Here is a 21,294-nt window from a genome sequence, read left to right on the forward strand (position 1 = left end):
GCGTGAGATAAGCCGGACCGTGTTGAAACAATGCCCGTTGCTTGGGTGCCGCTGATGTGTTCGCCATCACGCGCCACATCTTTCAGGGCTTTTCCATTGACAGCAGCAGCGGTGCGCCGCGTCAACCCCCCACGTCGTGGATACTTGGCCCTGTCAGCAGCAGGTGCGGCTTGGCATTTGCAGCTGAAAAAGCTGCCTTGCCCCCCGGTGAAGAGCGGAGCCCCCGTAGTCTTTGCGATGCGCTAAGGAATTCCCTGCCGCGGGGGATGAAGGTACGAAAGCCTTTCAATGACATCCTTTGCTTGACGGATGGTATTTTCGATGCTGCATTCTCAGAGGGCAGAAACAATTGGTAGAAGCCACGATACCTCTTGCCCATCCGTGCTGACCTCGACGCTGTGGAAGACGTTTTTGAGCGCAAATTATCAGCCAGACATGAGGTACCTTCCGGAGCGGAAAAGAGGCGTGTCCGTCTCCCGCGTTAGGGACAATCCAACAGACATTCCCCGTTTGAAGCATTTCTCTTTATGGAAAAGAACTGGCACTGGATTAACTTTTCATGGCCGACGGCTCTTTCAAACACCCAAGAATTAACTTTTTGGAGTGGCTTGAGCATGCTGACCCCTTTCGTAACATTTAACAAGTGTGAGACCTAGGCATGGCATGCCCAGCGGGCAGGTCAGCAATTTGCATGTACACATGTGGAACCATTTCCCTTTCCTCAATTAGAACTGTCGTACTGAGTCACTTTTTACCCATTAAAGTACTTGCAGAAGTGATGTAAGGTGGCAAGTCTACCCTTCATACAATTCACCGCTGTGTACTCCAGCATAGAAGTCGAAGCTGCTTATGAAGTGGCACCAGCAACCGTTGGCTTTGTAGATGATAAACAGTGGAAGGCAACTGGGTGAAAGTTCCTCATAGTGCTAGCGATAGTCAAGTTTGAGATATCATCTGTACCTGTTACTGTTGTTGACCGATCATAAGGTATCTGGTACAGATTTTACCTAGTCGTAAGTAGTGGAGGCCATCAAGTGAGTTGGAACTTCAAATGGAATCTGAGACCTCTCCTTGAAGCCTATGTTTTCTGTGAGGACACTTTTCTGTTGCAGCTGCTCGTCTTTTTTTTGTCGCTCCTTTCCCCTCGGTTGCTCTTGAGAAGAACAGTGCCAAAGGACGCTAAAATGGTTGCTGTGGACCAAATAACTACCTAGGTTTCTAATTGCTTGAGGAATTTATGCTCGTCTTATCTCTTGAATCCGCTAGTAATTATTGTGTTGCCTGAGTCAATTGGCTTATTACTCCGAGCCAATAAAAAGCTATGGCAATTGTCACATCAGTAAACAGTGTCCGAATTTGCTAGTGCAATATTTTTTTTTCTTGGTGGATGTTGCCAACCCATACCCATTCGCACCTTACTTGTCTTTCGTGATCCCTGCCAGCCATGCTCTGCGTAAGTGTATACAACCGCGTACGTCAAAAAAAGTGGTACTTGCTCGTGGCTCTTGTACCCCTCAGTCTTTGCGAAACGGGCACTGCACTTATCCCTGGGGGTTCTGTGTGTTGATCAAGGCGATTAAGGCATGAACCAAGCAAAAGGCTACCTAGGACTAGCATCCCTTTACTTGCCGCTTATGCTGTCTTCAATGAATTTACCGAAATGGTTTGAAAATGCAGCAACAAGGCACCGTAGTCATTACTTCCGTAATAACGCTTTGAGCCGAGTCAAAATGTTTCTTAAGGAAGTCAACTCAAGCATTCGAACGGCAAGACACCATGAAGGCTCCTCGAAGAGCAATATCCGCAGCTTGAGTACACAAGGTTCATTCTTTTGTAGTTACCACAAAATATGAATGCTGGAGAGTTACCTTAAAGCTGAACACTGTAATTACTAAACGATTTGTAATTTGCTGCTGTGAAGCTTATGAGTGCATCCGTGTGATTACGACTAAAACATAGGATATGTTTTTTTTTTTTTGACTCACTTCTGGAGGAAGAAGACCGGCTTCTCCGTTTCAGTTGTTGGGGCATCTGACTTACATTCTAGAGGCATGAACTAGATACCTTAGTCGACGCTATTCAATACTCCTTATTTATTCATTCCGCTGATTTTGTTTCTGATCATTTTCAGTGTCTACATGTTCTTGTTGCCACTGTCAGCTAGCTATACTTGGCTGACACAGCTTAAGTGTATCTCCAGAGGGAGAGGTTAACGCCGCACGCTATCGTGCTTTCCATCTTTCCTCTTGTTAAGCCTCTACAGACACTTTCGTAGATACGCAACTGTGCACCTAAACCTCGGAAGTTACCTCAGCATATTTTCTAACGGCAGCAAAGCTTCTATTATATATATATATATATATATATATCATTTGAAGGTTCCTCTAGTTTCACTTTAGCAATTACATCTTCTCTACACCACTGAAAGAAATTTTCTCCGTTGTACGCTGTGCAAGATTCTCTGCCTTAATATGCATGCACAGTAGTATTTTCACTTTTTTGCCTAATATGCTCGGACTTGACATGAGAATACGCACTATTGGATGTTGCAGAGGAGAATACCAACAACAAGAACATATTGCAAATTACGCAACTAGGTGCCTTTTGGGACTGCTACAAAGCGTTCTCTGTATTCTCAGCTGTAATGTAGGTAGTGTGCAACTCTGTCCCAGCGCGGGTTTGAGCTGATTCTACAGTACTCGTTGCGCCTCAGTGAGGAGGAGCATAGTCATTCTTGCACAGTTTAGTGCAACTTATGGTGTGCTGCTTTCCTCAGATGAGAAACCTGTCGTGTTACTGCACTTTTCCCTTGACATCTTACTATGTACCTTTCCTTATCCTTATTTGCGCCCTTTTCCCTATTACCGACTCTGTTATTAAGGGATCTTTCTGGCTTCAGTACTTTTCTGCAACGCATAGCATTTCGCTTCTTTTTTTTTTTTTTTACAACACTCGAAGGAATACGAACCCCCTAGCGTATTAGTTTGTATTTACCACTTGGTGCTGTATGTAAATTTTATGAGAATCAATCTAGGTGCTAACCTGTTTTCTTTCCGAAGTGTGCGCCACAACGGAAGAAGCCTTTGCATGCTAGATAAAGATTCCTCTTTTCTTTCCCTTTTCAGGTATCTCCGCTGTTGTATTTTGTAGCTAAGATGTCTCGCATGGCTACCGGAGACCACCTGAAGCTGTTGAAGGGACAACTCTCAGAAAAGGAATTTCGAATAGGCGAGCTTGAGAACCGTGTCAAGGATCTTTTTATCGAAGCCAAAGAACTCGATGAAAAGCTACGTATCGCGAACCGTAACGCCCGAGTTCTTGAAGAGGAAAACAGCAACTATCACATTCGTATCAAGAGCCTTGAGAAGGAAAGCGATACCTCGGATGTCTTTCCCTTGCAGAGAGAGGCGATGAAGCTCATTCAAGAGAATGAGGAGCTGCGGAAGTCGCTAACAGAGGCTGAGAGACATGTGAGGCAAATGTCAATCCGTGAGCGCAATAGCGACCATGGCGCTGACAAGCGAATTCGTGAACTACAGAGCGAATGCGAAAGAATGCAAAAGGAGAGACTGCGCGAGAGCAAAGAGTTGGAGAACACTCGTCATCAGTGCGCTGACTTGCGAAAGCGCCTTGATGACAATGAGGAGACACTGAAGTCTGCAAAAGAGCTATGGGACCAGGAGCGTGAGAGGTATCAGCAGAAGATCGATGAACTGCTAGACTTCAATAAGCGCGCGGAAAGGCCTCTTGTGACCCCTTTTGCTCGGAACAGAAATGGCGGCGTTGAGGAACCGCTGGAGCAATTTCTATTGAAGGAAGAGGTTGCACAGCTAGAAAGGAAGCTGAAGGAGGCGCAACACAAAAGCTGGGAAAAGGAGAAGGAGTGGGTGCGCACCGAGAACGAGTTGCGCCACCAGATTAGCGAATTGCAGGTGAATGGCAGCTCAGAAGGCCGTAACGACGAAGCACTTTTCCAGGCCATGAAGGATCAAGTTAGGTCTTTGCAAGATGAAATTCAGGCTCTTCGGTATGATAGGCGTGGCTCTCGATCAGCACAAGCCGTACCGATGAGCTTGATACATGCTTCCTCGACTGTGAAGCCGGCTGCGAAGAGTTGTTTACTGGAGGAATGGGCAGCTCGCTATGAATCCGTATCGAGGGCGAATGACGACCTTCGTGATCAGGCAGATGCAGCTAAGGTGAAAATTCTTGAACTTCAAAACGTTATTGACGAGAAGGTGGTAACATGCAAAGAGATGGAGGTCCGACTCGCAGCTGCTCAGAAGCAACTCGAAGACGCTTCTCATGAGTCATTGACAGATAGGCTATCATCTGTCCGCTCGACCGGTGGGTACAGTTATGGAAGTCGCGCAACCGGAGCTCCACACAGCCAGGACGATGCGCGTGCAATGATAGTCTTGAAGCAGAGAGTGCGTGACTTAGAGGCAGAGTTGAAGAAGCTTAACAGCGCACAAGAGCAGAAGGAGGCAATCAGTCATGTTCGCATTAAGGAGTACGAAAAGCAGATCGTGGAGCTACTGCACGAAAATGCGAATCTTAGAGATGTAGGAAGGGCTCAGGTTGATTCTGAGGGCGGAGACACTGTGATTAACTTTTTGGATGGTGTGATGCGTTTGACGAAGGACAAGCGAGAGTCGGTAGAGGAAATGATGCGACTTCTTGAGTTCACGTGGGACAGCGAGGATGAGGCGAACCGTCAGCTACGCAGAGCCAAGTACCAAGGTGCTGCCATGGCTGCTCGGGGTGCCGCCAAGGACGACGAGATTCAGCGTCTCCAGAAATATGTCAGTGACCTGGAAAGCAAACTGCGCGACACTGAAAAGCTGGCGCACGACAATGACGATTTGAAGGACACCGTGGATGCTCTGCGCAAGCAGAACCGAGGTGTGACCAGCGAAAACGACAGGCTTCGAAAGAAGGTTGGGGACCTGGAGAAGGACAAGGAGGAAGTAGTGCAGCAGCAGAGCGCAAAGCAAAATGAAGCCAAACGGCGTGTCGAAAAGCTGCAGGCTGAGATTGTTGACTTAACACGCAAGCTGACCAATGCACGTAAGGCAGGTAGTCGGCCTGTTTCTCCAAACATCAGTGCCCGCTCTCCGCAATCTGTTACTCGCTCTCCACGACCCAGCGCCCGGCGTCGGACACCTGAGGCAATTGCTCTCTCCGAGTTATCTGTCCGCTCAACAGATGAGCAGCATAGAAGTGCTATCCCTGAAGGTGCCCACCTCGCTTTCACAGTTGTGATGCTGATGGATGTACTGCGCAATGGTCGACCAATCACTGAACCTGGCCACGTTATCATCAAGCTGAAGTCCATCAAAGAGAAGTACAGGACTTCTGTAAAGGTGTTGTCGTCTGTGATCCGCTTTGACGAGACATTTGTGTTCTATCTTGCGCAGCCAGACCAGGATGTCATCACTCTGCACGTCTTCTATAAGCAGCACGGCGTTTCCCGTGAGTTTCACATCGGGGATGCCTGCTTCTCCATGGCAACACTGTACCGAGGAGTTCCTCGCCAGCGCATAGCTCCCGTGGTGCAGAACCCTGGAACAAAAGAAGCGCGTCGTGCCGCACAAGTCGAAGTGTGTCTGCAAACAGATGACTTCGGAAAGACAATGGAGCCCACCGAGGAGGAGGTGAAGAAGGATAGAACGTCATTCAACGAGCTCGTGAAGAAGTTTGAGAACAGCGCCCCGGAGATGCTGCACGCGGTAGATGTTTACATGGCATCCAACGAGCTACAGTAACATTTTCGCGTGCACCTGCTGCACAGGAGCAACAAACAGTGTCGTCGCGGCCATACCGCTGTGTGAGATGCCTGCGCGCGCGTGTGTGTCAGTGAGTGTTGGCGAGTACATGTCTGTTTTTAGGTCTTTTTCGTTTTCTTGCGTGTAGAGCTTGTTTCTCCATGTGGGTTTAGTCTTGCGAATGTCGGTTTCTCGTTGGGAGTAACGTTTTCGCAGCTGTGTGTTAGATCTGTACAGAAGGTGGATGAATATTGAGTGCGTTCCTCTTTTGCGTGTCTCTTTTGTTTTTGTGTCTGCGGCCGGCACGAGTCCCTCTCTGTAAGAGCTTTTATTTCTTATGCGCGCATTTTCTGTCGTGCGCAAGTGTATGTGTACGTGTGTGTATGTGTTGCGGTGCGCTTGAACACGATTGCATGAGACAAAGGTAAGCAAGCCAGCACATCTTAGCAATAACATTTTGCAGGCATAATGACTGTAGAAACGCGAAAAACAACACTGTTCTTTTTTTTTTTGTTCTTTGCTACCACACACAGTTTTCATTGCCCTACTTCCGATATGCTGTAGTTCGCGTGCCTCTGGTTTCGCCTTATCGCTCGCTTTTTTTTTTCTAACGTGTCACAGCCTTCAATTTTCCAGGACGAGTCTTGTCTTGCGTCGCTCCCTGCTTGTGTCTTTGAGACTACAACAGCGAAGTGTCATTTCTTTTTTTTTTTTTGCGGGCGCTCTGTCGTTACGCTACCACCATCGTCGACATATTTTTCATTCCTTTCCCCATGCCTTTTTTTTTATTTGCTTGTTGTCTTACTAGGTGTGTTTGGGTTTGCGTGTGATCTGCGTTGTGTGGTATGCTATGTGTCTCTGTCGTGTGCTTTCTCATTCGGCCTCGCTTCCCCTCCTCTATGCGATGGTCATTCGTGTAAAGCTCTTCACTTTTTTTCCCATCTGTGCTTCATCATTGTTCTTTATTATTGCCGCTCTCTACCCCATTTCCGAGAGCAGCGTTCTCAGAATATGTGCATCGTTTTGTCTTCATTCTTTCTTTTTGTGTGCGTGTGTGTGGAGGGGGAGGGACGGGGAGCCGGGGTGCTGGTAAGTGCTCCTCTTTCCTGTTGGTCGGCCACGGGAGTCTGTATTTTGCGCGTTACGTCGGCACATAGCGGTCTACAAACTGACGTATTGTGGAGTCGAATAGAAGTGATGACGCGTCTAGTACAGAAGAAGAGAATTGGAGATGATGTTCATTTTCTTGAAGCGCACGTGTCTGTCACCTGATTGCCCTGTGTGCCTCTTCCCTTCATCCAGTTTTCTCAGCTCTGTCTTGGTGTTTACGTGATGCGATTTCCTGCACACCTTTCGACATCAGAGTGCGACGTTCTCAATAAGCCTATGAGAGAAGAAACGACACGGCTATGCACCCTTCAGGATCTCTCGCTGTAAGATCCTTGTGACGCTTCGTGGCGGATGTTGAGTTTTCTGGTTGCCTCCACGTATTTTTGACGAAGTCCCAATACCAAACAGGATTGTAAAAAAAAGGAAAATGTAATAAATGAGCATCTCTTTTTATTTTCCCATCATCTCTGCCTTCTTCCCTCTCGCACACTCTTCTAAAGGCATATGCGCACGCATCCTTCAGTCGAAATTTCTCTGGAAGAGGTGGCGGAACGGAGAGAGTGAGGGAAAGTAGGTGGGATAGCCTCCCCCCTCCCCCACACGCAGCAACAGCAACAATAACGCTTCCGCTCTACTGCCAAAAGATCACTGCCTACCGCAACAGTCGTAAAGAAACGTAAAAAAGATGGCGGGCGTCATTTCCTGCAGCATCACCTTTTCTTTCCACCCTTCTGCAGAAGGGCATCGGGATAGATGAGCGCAGGAGGGAGCCACCGCCCTGTCTTCTGCTTCCTGCTTGGCGCGCCGTTGTTCATCAGCGGACACCCTCTTTTTTTTTCGATTTTCCGTGCTCGAACTCGGACACATCTCTTTTGTTCTCTTGTTGTCTTTCATCTTTTTCTCGTTTTTCTTCTTGAGATTCTTCTTTTTTCTTGCTTGGTGTCTTCGAATGGGTTACTGGGCATTGCAGAGGGAGAGAGACACACAACGGCTGGCGCAGAAGAAGACGTGGTCATCGGAGAAATCTTAACGAATGATGACTGGCGTGTGCTGTAGTGAGTGAGTGTGTGTGTGTGTGTGTGTGTGTGTGTGTGTGTGCGTCGCTCTTTCCATCTTCTCACCCCATCTTGCGCATGTGCACGTACGACGGAGGGGTGGGGTGGTGGTGAGGAAGGCCCATTGGAATATAAGGGGGAGAAACGTAGCGAAATATTTTCGCACAGCTCATAGGGACATCAGCTTTGAGCGAGGCTTTTTTCAACAGGAATGCATGAACCCTCACTGTGTGAGCTTATCCTAGAGGTGACACGGAGTGGGAGGGGGTGAGTTACAAGAGTGGGAAAGATGCTGGTGAGGTAGCGTAGTTAATGCCGCTCAATCGTCGCGCTGTTACTCACGTGCCCACTCCTCCCTCGACGTCTTTCCCCTAATCACACAGATGAGAAAGATGCCTACCAAAGACCTTTCGCCGTTTGTTGCTTTTTTTTTTGTTGGTTCATCTTATTTTCTGTGCTTACCTTTCTTCTCCATTCTTACAGTTTATGTTGTTTGCTCTTGTTTTTGTGTTGTTTCTCCTCTCTCGGTAGGGCCTAGAACTCCCCCGTACCAGCATCTCTCCCTGTGCGTGCGCGTTGGTGGGTAGGAAAAGAGCGAGTAAAGAGAGGGAGGGGGTGTGACCAACGATGCACGCGTACGTTCACACACACACACACACACACACACACACACACACACACACACGCACGCACATGGACCGAAAACACGGAAAACACGCGTTATTTTTTGTCTCGCTGCTGTAAATTGTTCTCTTGTGCATCTCGGTCTTTCTTCTTCTCTGCGCACTCCTTTTAGTTTTCTCCTCTCCCTGCCCACCCTCTTCTCTTCGCCGCCCCATTACCGATTTCTTCCCTTTCCGCTGACGCTTACGGGCGTCCATTCTCTCAGCGTTACATTTGATCACTGCCACCGCCTTTCCTCATTCCTCTTTTCTGACTTTATGTGCTTTTCTGTTTTGGCACGTTTCTTTTTTTTTTTTTCCATTTGCTTTTGAATAATGTTCAGTTTTCTCACTTCGTGCTCTCTCTCTTTTGCTCTTTCTGTGGCGTGCGCTTTTGCGTCCGCATTCGCCGGAAAGTGCGTGCTCCTCTGCACGCTTTTCGTTGTCGTTGCTCCCCACTGTTGTGCGCTTCTCATCTTCCTCGACATTCTAAACTTGATCTCCCCGTAGCACAAGCCAGGAGAGTGATATGCACGGGGAGAGGAATTCGTAGCGGGCAATTTCACCATACACCTTGTTTGTCTGTGCTATTGGGGAATCTTTCTCCGCTTTAGTTGTGTTTTTTTTTTTAATGTGTCATTCCACTCGTTATGGCAGTACAAGACTCAGAGGGGAGGAGACAAGAACGGCTGAAAGAAGAGCTGAAAGACACACCACCAGACAGTGGAGGATACTTTTTTTTTTTGTGCATGTCATCTCGTGGCGAACGTTAAACAAAATTGTCTTTGCTGAGTACTGCGTGGTAGCGTGACACATCGGTCCTTGTATTGTGATTATGGAAGTTAGTTGTCTACATCTGAATGACGCGGCAGTCGTTGCCTACTCACACGCAAAATGCGCAGGCACCCGCCAGCAGAACCCCCACCCGCACTCGCGTGAAATTAGGGAGAGTCTTCTCAGCGACAGAAAAGGTGGGAGACGTAGAGGTTCCGAGAGATTCCTTACTTTCCTGAGAGAAGAAATGGAACGGGAAGTCTTTGTTTCCCCCCTCACGGCAGCTTTTCTTCGAAGTAATATGGCACGGCATGTCCCTGTGCGTGTGTGCCCACTACCCTTTGTCTTCCTACGTATATAAATCACAACAGAAGCATCCCCTCTCGACCCCCCCCCCCCCCACCACACACACAAAAACAGTGAAGAACAGAAAGACCTACACGGGAGAAGTGAAGCGGGTGAATTAGGACCTCAATAAAAAAAAGTCACGTGATGAACCAACAACACAGCTCTGAGCCGTACATTAGTCTTCGCTCTTGTCGTCTCGGTGCTCTTGCCCAATGTAGTGACATGAGAAGGAAAGGAAAGAAAAATAGTTACACTTATGTAGCCTCGAGTAGTCGTTCCGCTCATGTAGCACGCTACTTCAGGCAACATTGTGACTGGTGTGCTTTCCCCTCGCCTTTAGCCACTTGGGTAGCATCGATCGTTACTGATACTCTCGTCGCGCCTGGCCTTCTTCACCCCTTTCACTTCCTTCACTTTTTTTCCCATCTTTCTCCCACTCCCCACTGTAATTACTGCATAATTTTTTTCTTGCTACCCACTTTCTTCCTCGACTGTGCCCTACCTCTCTCTGCACTGTGGAGTGCGCTTCCTCTCAATACAAGTGATTCCACGCCAGTTACGTTAGTTCTTTTTTTCCACGACGAGGACAACGTCGAGATTTTCATTTCGCTTCGTTGATTCCACTCTCCGTTTCCTCCTTCCGTACACGTTTGGCAATTCACCCCCCACCTCCTTACTTCCACATACACACAGGAAAAGCACCCCCCAAAGAAAGAAAACAAAGCGAAGGCAACAACAAAAACAAGATACGAGTGGTAAGGGCTCTCCTTCATCTCAACTCTTTGCCGTCCTCTATCTTTTCTTTCCTAGGGCAGAGAAATTGCTTCTCTGGCTTCCCCCTTTTCCCCTTTTAGCCTTGTAGATTGCCCCTTTTGTATCATCACGACATCACTAGATCCACCCCCCTCCCAAGGACCCCCCTCTTCTTCACTCGTGTTGGCCTTTTCAAGTCCCATTTTTTCTTATCTTGTTTTCCAGGTTGTTATCCTCTTTTCCGTCTGAGCTTGGTTTGATGATTCAGCACACACGTCAACTATATTGATTGACAACACAAGTTTGTAACTTCCTCTTCGTCTCTCCATTTCTTCCACTTCGTTTTTTTTTTTTTTTTCAAGGTTCCTCGGTGTTCTCTGTTCGCGAGAATTCAGTTTTTTCTTTCGTTCTCACTCACGCGTTGCCTCCTTTTTTTTTACTCCCCTTTTTGCTCAAGCACATTAATTGTACAATTGAGCCCCCCGCCCCCGTCACCTTTCCTCTGTTTTGTACTGCTTCTGCAGCTTCCTTTTTTTCTTTGCCCCCCCCCCCCCCCCCTTCCTTTCCTCCTGGCTATTACAGCCGATCTGTACCGTGAACCGACCCACCCGTTCTCTTTGGATTGATCTACTTCTCTACACACCTTCCCCCTTTTCCCCTTCTTCTCGCCACAAAGACCGTACCATTCGGATAGCTCTTCATTCTTTTATTTTTTTATCAGCTGTTTTCATTTCGAAATTTTTTCATTCCGTTTCACCCTAGATCCTTTTATTATTACCTCTCTTGTTTCCTCTCCCCCGTCCCCCTCTTCAGAAACTGGAATAAGCACACCGGGACACCCCTTTCCTTCAGTTGCATTCTTTTCTCGTATTTTTCGATTGCGGGTCGGCCGCTCATTCTCCCCACCTCCAAGAGCAAAGGCCACTTGCTTCCCCCGGCCCCCCCCCCCCCTCCTATAGGGAGGAAGGAAAAAGTCCACCACCACCACAAAAAGTGAGAGGTGGTGCAGAAAAGACGGTTATGTAAAGTCGTATTGGGGCGATTGCTACTTTGGCTTTTCTTGCCTTGTACTGTTAAGCGTTGTTCCTCTGCTCTCTCTGTTTGTGTATGTATGTGTGTGTGTGTGTGCATGTTCGTTTGAGTTTTTTTTTCTTCCGTTACCTTTCATGTGTTTATCCTTGTACTCTCTCCCCTTTTCTTTCTCTCAAGTAAGCAAGCTGTATGTGTGTGTCTCCGAAAATATATTTTAAAAAGCGAGCATACAAAAGGAAGAGAAACTAGCAGTGCACGCTCTCTTCTTCAGTATCTGTCATTTTTTTTCGTTCCTTCTTTACTGTGTGTGTGTATGTGACTTTTCCTCTCACTTTTCCTTCTCATTTTTTTTTCCTCTCCTTGTCCTCCTCTCCCTCACTCCTGGCCCCCCTTTCCTTACTCCGCAGCATTTTGCTTCCTCTTTTTTTTTTTCAGAGTTGTGCGTCTTGCGTCTGCCTCCTCCCAGAAAACGTCGTACAGCGCAAAGAAGCACCGAAGATACCGACCTCGACAGGGCACACAGTTGTGCGTTTTTTTTTTCGTTTTCGACCGCTTCTCTCAATTCGCACCTCTACTCTCCCCTACTGCCCGGTGAGCAGAACAGCTGTAAAGGGCAGCGGATTTGCGCACCTAGACACTTGCCTTCACGAACCCGTGGTGCGGAAACCCCGAACTATAGTCTCCTCTGCCCCCTCCCCATCACCCACACGCACACCTCAGCTTCACTCATCTGGAGCTGAGAGAGCCACGGAAGGTTAACATGGCGTCTACTTCTCCTGCACGGCCGTCGAGAAGAGAGCCCCTGCTGCGGGTTTGCGACCCGTCTGTCGTCAACACTTGCCTCCAGAAGACATCCGTGCCCAGAGACTACTGCAGCCCCGGAAATCCAATGGAGGAAATGGCAGCGCTAGAGCCTGCCGAGTGCACTTCCACAAGTGTTGTTGTTGAGGCACTCGTGTGCACAGACGTCACAACGGCATCGGTGATCACGACTCCGCTGACAAGCGTGCAGTGCACCCCACGGTTGACAACTGGGAAAGAAAAACCGATCGGGTCTCCCAATTCCATCTTGAGCCATTGCAAACATGCGCGATCACCACTCTCGTCCCAGGTTATGGGGTTTCACCTGGCTACAAATGAAGTTGGTGTGCTAACCACACCTCGCGTTGAGCTTGGCATACAGACGTGTGCTGCTACTCCTGCTTGCAGCGCTCGTGACAGTGTCAGCGACAAAACTGACGGTTCTCTGACTCAAATGGCGCTCTTCACTGTCCTCCATTCCTCGAGGGACAATATGTACGAGCCGGAAACGCTCGACCTTTTGTCTGCCGTGGCGGATTTCGACGTCAGCAAGGATGAGTTCGTTTCCACTACTGCCTCTTTTCAGTATACGTGCAAGGGGGCTGAATGGTGTGCTGTGGTCGCTGCGCACACAGATGCAGTGCACCGCCTCGCAACCATTGATATCACATCCGATTGTGGCGTAACCACAGGCGAGCTATCGAATCTGACAATAATAGCCACCGAGAAAGCTGGGCTCCAAATTTGCTTTCAGGTTGCTACGTGTGGTGACGCGCAGCGCGAACACACCTTGCGACTTGGACTGGAGATGTGTGAGTTCCGGCGTCTTAAAGGGCTCTACCACATCTTCCTCGCCGCAGCCATGGCGATTCTGCCAGTGGATGGGGAGAACACAAAATCGACTTCACACTCTCAGGAAGATGATTATCATCCTGTCGATAAAGTTTTCGTGCCCACCATCAACAGCCACAGCAGGGTCGGCGAAGATCGTCGGCAGCTGGTTGCCGAATTCGAAACCACATTGGAAGACATGCAGTCCATGCAATTCCAGAAGGAACAACAAATTCAGCACCTAGCCTCCCAGCTCGACGAAGAGCGTCGCTGCAATGCACAACATGTTGCCGACTTGCAGAAGCAATTGGTCACAATGCGCCTGGACCATACATGCTTGGATAACGAACTTGATAGCATTTCTGCAGCTTTGCTAGAGACGCAAGAATCATGTAATCTACTGCGACAACTCGTCAGTGAGAACGAAGAGCGACATCGCTACGAACGGCAAAAAGCGCAACGCGAACATACAACACTTCAAGAGGAATACGCAACCCTCGTCGACCACTACGAAACTCAGCTCCGTTTGTTGCGCAATAAGTCACCCGAAGCGCACGTACCCCCACTCATTACAAAATATGGAGTAGCTGCCACCGTAGCCACAAACACCAACACACAGTTTGACAACGAAATAACAACAGCACGTGATGAGCATCTTTTCACTTCAACAAACCACGTATTCACACCACGTACTCAAGCAACGGACAACGTAAACAGCAACAACCACGAGACACGCGCTGCTGCTGAGCTGGACGCAGCGGCGCTTGTGGAGGCCCGCGACGCGCTGGAGGCGGCGAGGCGGCGCTGCGCTGAGCTGGACGCCGCACGAGCGGAGGCGGTTGCTGCACGAGCGGAGGCGGTTGCTGCGCTGGAGGCGAAGAACACGGCTGCCGAGAGCGAGATGGCTGCTGCGCGCGATGCGATACGCGCTGCAGAGGAGCGTGCTGTGGCGGCAGACGCGGAGCGTGCTCGCGTGGTTGCGGAGCTGGAGGGGAAGGCGCGTGCCGCGGAGCGTGAGGCCGCTGCTGCTCGTGCGGAGCAGGAGGCCGCTGTGAGCTGCACGCGCGGCATCGTGGAGGCGGTGCGCAACGAGTATCAGACGCACGCTGCTGCTGAGCTGGACGCAGCGGCGCTTGTGGAGGCCCGCGACGCGCTGGAGGCGGCGAGGCGGCGCTGCGCTGAGCTGGACGCCGCACGAGCGGAGGCGGTTGCTGCACGAGCGGAGGCGGTTGCTGCGCTGGAGGCGAAGAGCACGGCTGCCGAGAGCGAGATGGCTGCTGCGCGCGATGCGATACGCGCTGCAGAGGAGCGTGCTGTGGCGGCAGACGCGGAGCGTGTTCGCGTGGTTGCGGAGCTGGAGGGGAAGGCGCGTGCCGCGGAGCGTGAGGCCGCTGCTGCTCGTGCGGAGCAGGAGGCCGCTGTGAGCTGCACGCGCGGCATCGTGGAGGCGGTGCGCAACGAGTATCAGACGCACGCTGCTGCTGAGCTGGACGCAGCGGCGCTTGTGGAGGCCCGCGACGCGCTGGAGGCGGCGAGGCGGCGCTGCGCTGAGCTGGACGCCGCACGAGCGGAGGCGGTTGCTGCACGAGCGGAGGCGGTTGCTGCGCTGGAGGCGAAGAACACGGCTGCCGAGAGCGAGATGGCTGCTGCGCGCGACGATGTTGTGACGAAGAAAAATGGTTCTATTAGTCTGCCTGTCATGAGTGATGTACTGGCGTTGTTTGAGGGATGTCATTCTTCTTCTGAAGTTGCTGTGTTTGTTGTTCGTCAAGTCTTTGAGGCTCGAGCGAAGGAGCTGGTGAGCTCAACTCGCAGAGTGATGGCAGCTAAGGCTTCTGTGGAGGCGGCAAGGCTAAAGTGTGCTGAATTAAGTGCGAGGCGAGCCTGTGTGGATTCAGATTCTTTAGAAGACGGGGAGGACTTACATCAAGAACTTGTGGCGACCCATTGTGATTTTATAGTTATGATGGAGCGTTATCTGGAGGTGGAGGCAGCAGTCAATGCGGAAGAGGATTCTGAAAAAGAAAACCCATGGGAGCTGCTTGTGTCTGACTTATCACGCGAGCTGATAGAGGCTTGTGAGAGGCTCAAGACTATGCAGCAAGTTAACCGAATGCTGCGAGAGAAGTTTCGCTCGGAAATGTATGGATGGGAAAGTAGCGTATAGTAGTCAAGTTGGTGTTTACCTTTTTTTTTCACATGCTTTCATGAATGGGGATGGAGGAATCTATTCAAGCGTTCTCTTACTCATATGTGCCTGTCTGAGTGTTCCTTTGTTTTACCGCATATCGCCAGAGTGCGAGAATGAAGGTAATCGCAGATCTGCATATCCTCATGTGAGAATGGAACTTCCGTTCTCTGTGTTGAGGCAGGTGATCCTGCACAAGATGCACGTATACACACATAAGTGATTCTGTAGTGTTTGTGTTTTCATATGCCCCGCATTGTGTGTTTTGGTGCGATGCTCATTGCACCTGTGGTGCTAGGTGTTCGGCTGAGGTCTTGAGATTTTTCGCTTTCTCCTCGCCGTGGAGCCTTTCAGTGGCTCCTACCCCCCCCCCCCCCCCACACACACACATATACACACACGCTGCGTTTATGCGGCCTCCTGAGCTTGAGATTTTCGCTTTCTCCTCGCCGTGTCGCCTTTCAGTGGCTCCTACCCCCCCCCCCCCCCCCCCCACACACACACACATATACACACACGCTTGCGTTTTGTATTGCATATGTGTGTGCTAGTCGGTGAGCGCTCCACCCTCTTTTCTTTTTCTGTTTACATATGTGCGTTTCCTTTTGCTTTTTTTTTTGGCGGTGGCAGGAGAGGTGCTTAGGTTGCACGCGCGCTCTGTAGTGATGCCTTTCCCGCGTAGCCGTCGTTTTGGCTCACACTGGCCGGAGGCGCATTCTTCTGGCGTTGAAAATCTTAATTCTACTCTTCCTCGCCCCTCTCCCCACGACATTGTTTGTTTAATGAAGACAGAAAACAATGAGGATACGCATCCACAGCAGAATGCTCGTAATCGAACACGCATTGAAGAAGAGTATAGTCGTATCGTATTGTAGAGGCACAGCAGACGGAAAGAAAAATCAAATAAAAAGTTGGCGCGTCTCTCTCTCTCTTCCTTCCCCACTCGCGTTTTTTTTTTCGTGTCTGACGTCAGTGCAAAGCGCGTGTCGAGACGGTAATTCTTCGTCCCAACCCCGTCTTCCTCTTTGTTTTACTTCTGGCCGTTCAGAGAAGAGAGACTCATCGAAGGAATGGGAAAAACAAAAACAAAAACAAAACAGAACAACAAATCGACGCGCTCGGCGGAAGGCTGGCACGCGCGCTACACACTGCGTGTCATTTGTTTCGGCACGCGCATTATGTACGGAGGCACAACAACAATTCGCAGCTGCGCGTTTCAGCCGCTTTTTTTTTGCCCCAAATCACTACTGAGAATCTGACGTGTCTAATCCCTTGCGCCTCCTTTTTTTTGTCTTGTCTTGTGTGTGTGTTCGTACCTCGCACCCTATTCCTCTTCATCCCCGTGTTTTGGTTGTCACTTTTGGCCAACCTGCTCTACAGTGTGTCTCCCCTCTTTCACTTTCGGGACTGCTCTGCGCTCTCTTCCAGCGACTCTCACGCCTTTCCTCTCTAAACAACGCAGCTGCACAATCAAACAGCTGTGCATCTTTGGCAACACGAAGCTTGTAATTCTCATAGGAAGCGAACAATAGCCCCACCACCTCTTCCCCACACACCTCCCTCTCTTTGCCTATTCCAAAAGGGATGATGGGCACATTTGAGCACTCCTCCTGGGTGAGTATTCTTGGCGGCCATTCGGCTACTTTTGAAGAGGCGCCACAGAAGCTTCCCACGAATGTTTCAGTGCCCGCGGTGATAGCACCTTCGGTGGCCGCTGTTTTGTCTCGACTCACAAAAAAGTTCGACGGCGATGACTGGAAGAGTCTTGTTGCATCCATACCCTTGCTACTCCGCCAGACGTTTGTCTACGAGGCAAGCATTGCGCTGAAGGTGCGTCCAGAGGCCATCACGAACGTCCAGTTTCGCCTTGGAAGCCTGTACGTGACCTTCCACGTCACCCACGATGAAGACATCAGCCAAGAGGAGATGGACCGCCGCATTGAGGAGTACCCGTTCCGTGAGATGTGGCGCCTGTACAACCAGCGTGACGGCGCACCGGACGGCCTGGATGCTGCCCTGCAGCGCCTCAAGGATCTTGAGATGAAGCTCAACGATAAGAATCGCGAGTTGGAGAAGGAGCGCGGTGACAACGAGCAAAAGGTAAACGAGCTCAAGAAGCAACTGCAAGCTCTTCAAGAGGAGATTGCCGGGCCCATTGCTGAGCGCGAGCAGGCCTTGCTGCACCAGCTAGGAAAGGAGCAGGGTGCTCGCAAAAAGATAGAAGCCCAGCTCAAGGCTGCGGATGACGAGAACAGGAAGTTGTTGGACGCTTTGAAGCAGGAGAAGTTGCGTGCCGAGAAGACCGCGCAGCGCCACAACGATCTCATCGCTGCCATCATTCAGGAGAACAAGAAAGAAAAAGAGGCGAAGGAGCGCGAGCATAATGAGCAGATAGAGGTGAAGGACTACATTATCGAAAACCTCAAGTCTCAGCTGCGCACCCGCACGAACGGAAGCGCGTCGCCGCGCAATAGCATTATCGACGTTGATCAGTCTGAGGAGTTCAACAAGCTGATGGAGCGCATGGAGGACATGGCCGCGGTGCTGCAGCGTACCCAGGAGTCGGAGAGCCAGGCTCGCGCGCAGGCTCAGCGACTGTCCGATTTGCTCAAGCAGTCGGAGGAGGCGCGCCAGGCGGAGTCGGTGTCATACAACAACAATGTGATTACTCTGACTCAGCAGGTTCATTCGTACCGTGACACGAGGATTGCGGAGGACCACGAACGCCGTGCTAAGGAGAACCGCCAGCTCGGTCGTAGCTCGGTGAGCGAGGCAGTAAAGGAGAACGCGACGATTGTGCGCCAGTACACCAGCAGCCTTGAGAATCTTATCAACTCTCTGCAGGATCACCTGCATGCCATCAGCGAGGAGTACAGCAACTACTTGACAGAGGCGGAGGCGAACGTTTCGAAAGAGCGTCAGATTCTCGTTGGGCAAGACGAGGATAGCAAGGCGATCCGTCAGACCTTTCGTACCAGTTCGATTGCGCTGCAGAAGATCTACTGGGGCTCTCGCGAGTCGGAAGCGCAGCAGATTATCCAGAACCTCGACGCAGCCGCTTCCAACGCTGAGAAGTCGAGTGCGGCAGTGCGCGTGGTGATTGCTATGTTTGATTCCAAGACACGTGCGTTTAGTGATCGCAGGAATTGGATGGAGCAGCATCATAAGATGATGTGCGAGCTCTTGAGCTCTCTGCGTGACCTGAACCAGCGAGCCTTTGAACGGCAGCGTGCACTGATGGACGAGAAGGTATCCAAGACATAGGCCTTTTGCTCTCCACCACCCGCTTACCCTCCTCCTCCCTATCGAATGCACTTCCCCACTACACATTTCTGTGTGCGTATCTCTGCGTGTATGCGTGTTTCCACTGCGTTTCTTCGTTTGGTGTTAATCTCCCGTTACCGTCATCATTGCTTCCCCCCCCTCCCCCACAAACACAGCAGCAACAACCCCCTCCCTTTGCTACTGTTGTGCATGTGCATGTGTGCGCGCTTGTCTCTTTTTCTGGTTCGCCGTGTTTTCCCGTGTTTACTGCTGTGTGCCCTAGGCGACCCATGAGGGCGCTTTCCTCGTTTCAAACCATCCAGTGACCCCTCTTACCCCCCCTCCCCCCCTCCCCCCCTCCCAACACCCCACATTGTTTCTTTGTCACCTATTTTCGCTTGTGTGTGTGTGTGTGTGTGTGTGTGTGTGCGTCTTGCCTCACCAGCACGTCTGTTTTTCTCTGCTTGCATCTCATGCTTTCTTCCGCATTCTCTGAAAAGCACGGCGGCGGGGGGGGGAGATGAAGAAGGGGTTGGGCGAGGGCGATGTTCATGTGGAGGTCCTCTCTTTTTTCCAAGTACGCAGCCGCGGGTTCTCAGCTCATTCGTTTTTCTTCATATTTTCGACCATAACTGACCACGTATCGACGCACAAAAGTGAATTCAATGCGCGCAAGCCTTTTCCTTAAGCACACCCCCAAAAGAAAAGGCAACTTTATCTCGGAGCAAAGGCTCGAGGTGGAAGAAGGACAGTAAACGGACTAAGGCCAAGTGTTATGGACATACAAACCAGAGAAGTGAAGAGTTTGAGAAGAGAAACTTTACCGTCATGATCACTTCAAAAGAGAGCTGCGCTCATGGACACGAGAGGCTTGTGGAGAGAGAAGGAAGCGGGGGGGGAATCGGTAGCACTTTCTTCTTTCACTAGACACACCCGCGCAGATACAACTCCTTTTGTCTTCACTTTGCCTTCACTGACTTTCACCGTCTGTCTCTTCTCTTTTCTCTGTTTCTTGTTTCCCTCTCTGCAAGTAGTGAGGCGACAGCAATCGCCAAACACATGAGCGTGCGTGGAGAGAAGCCCATACCCGCCTATGTGAAGGAAGGGAAAACATTCATGTAGTCCATACCCCCAAGAACGCTCAGAATGCAGTCACACAGCTGCATTTGTGCTTGTATGTGTGCAAAGACGTACGCTAAAAACTTGCCGATGGGATGGAGTGAGTAGGTGCTGGTTCTCATCACTCTTTTTTGTACTCGTTTCCTTATGTTGTCTCTTGAGTCGACTGGTGATGGGAGTGTCGTTTTCTTTGGCGCGACTTGGGAAGAGAGAGAGAGAGAGCTGCTGTGGCGTACGTGGCTGCTCTTCCCTGACCTGAAAAAGACACAAAACAACTTCATCAGACCAGAGAGCGAATACGAGGACTAGACGTGCTCGCTCTGACGCGTAGGGGTATCACATGATGGAGAAACCTGTCGAGCAGCACGCCTCATTCAATCGAGAGAGGAGGGCGCGGGAGGGGGGTCAAAGGGGGTGGAGGGAAAGGCCGTTCGGAAATCGATGGCGCTCTTTGTGCGATGCTTGCGTGCACATCCTTTCTGTTGCTTCCCCTTCTTGCCACTCTTTCGCTGTTCTCTCCTATGCTCGTGACTAGTATCCTTAAGGCGTGTTTTCTCATGCTTCCTCCCCGTTTGCCATGTGTGCTGCACTGCATCTTTCACTTCTCTGACAACTGGCGTGTATGCTTCATCCTGTTTGTTATCCTCTCCTCTATTTCTCTACCTAACTGCGTGCACGCTGGTTTGCTTGTTTACCTACCTACTCCTAACAAACCTGCGCTGCTGGTTGGTTGGCGTCTTCGGTACACATGTCTTGCCTCCCCTATATTCTCTTCCCCATTTCTTTCCCCACCCCATTCACCATAACTTATCTACGCACCCTGACGCCCGTTCTTTTTCAAAGATTAGCACCGAGAAAAAAGAACGGGCCTTCCTTCTCATCTGTGTTTTAAATCGGTTTCGTCTCTCGCATCGCACACGACTGTCTTCCTCTGCCCCTCCTCCCCTCTTGTCTTTTGTTATCTTCGCAGCACGGAACCCCGCTAAGCAACAATGCCACAGCGCCCGTCCCGTGAGGAATACCGCCGCGTCCGCGAGAACCGCGAGAATCACGAGCGCACCGAGGGTGCTGAGAACGAGGTGCGTGTGACTGCCACCCATGGCCAGCACAGCTACATCTCGTACGTCATCGCCGTCCTGAACGGTGAGGACGGTAAGGCACGCAACGACACGGTGAAGATCAGCGGTATGGGCGGCGCCATTTATAACGCCGTCAACATCGCCGAGATTGTGAAGCGCCGCATTGTTGGGCTCTACCAGGTTACGGAGCTGGGCTCTGAGCTGGTTCGCGACGAGTACGAGCCAATCGACCGCAACCAGAACCCTGAGAACGTCGTGGTGGAGCGCAAGGTGTCCACAATCCTCATCACGCTGTCCCGTAACCCGTTGGACAAGACCAACCCTGGTTACCAGGATCCGATCTCGGAGAGCGAGGTGACGGAACAGGAGAAGCGCGACCACACTATGAGCCGTCGCGGTGGTCGTGGCGGCGGTCGCGGTGGCCGCGGTGGCAGCCGTGGTGGGCGTGGTGGCAGCCGTGGTGGGCGTGGTGGAATCGGTGTCGATCGCCGCGATGACCGCGAGAATTAG

General features: G+C 50.7%; 4 protein-coding genes across 4 annotated transcripts; all 4 read left to right on the top strand.

Moving 5' to 3' along the window:
• Positions 1-3,155: 3,155 nt before the first annotated feature.
• Positions 3,156-5,768, top strand: LBRM_20_2110 (conserved hypothetical protein; the record flags this gene model as incomplete). Its single annotated transcript, XM_001564442.1, has 1 exon — positions 3,156-5,768. One exon carries the CDS (start codon positions 3,156-3,158, stop codon positions 5,766-5,768), a length of 2,613 nt encoding a protein of 870 aa, XP_001564492.1.
• A 7,028-nt stretch (positions 5,769-12,796) lies between these two features.
• Positions 12,797-15,301, top strand: LBRM_20_2120 (conserved hypothetical protein; the record flags this gene model as incomplete). Its single annotated transcript, XM_001564443.1, has 1 exon — positions 12,797-15,301. One exon carries the CDS (start codon positions 12,797-12,799, stop codon positions 15,299-15,301), a length of 2,505 nt encoding a protein of 834 aa, XP_001564493.1.
• A 1,605-nt stretch (positions 15,302-16,906) lies between these two features.
• LBRM_20_2130 (conserved hypothetical protein) lies at positions 16,907-18,586 on the top strand (the record flags this gene model as incomplete). Its single annotated transcript, XM_001564444.1, has 1 exon — positions 16,907-18,586. One exon carries the CDS (start codon positions 16,907-16,909, stop codon positions 18,584-18,586), a length of 1,680 nt encoding a protein of 559 aa, XP_001564494.1.
• A 2,111-nt stretch (positions 18,587-20,697) lies between these two features.
• On the top strand, positions 20,698-21,294 carry LBRM_20_2140 (conserved hypothetical protein; the record flags this gene model as incomplete). Its single annotated transcript, XM_001564445.1, has 1 exon — positions 20,698-21,294. One exon carries the CDS (start codon positions 20,698-20,700, stop codon positions 21,292-21,294), a length of 597 nt encoding a protein of 198 aa, XP_001564495.1.

The sequence above is a fragment of the Leishmania braziliensis genome (genome assembly GCF_000002845.2).
Source record: "Leishmania braziliensis MHOM/BR/75/M2904 contig, possible fusion of chromosomes 20 and 34".
In the NCBI taxonomy this organism is placed as follows: domain Eukaryota; phylum Euglenozoa; class Kinetoplastea; order Trypanosomatida; family Trypanosomatidae; genus Leishmania; species Leishmania braziliensis.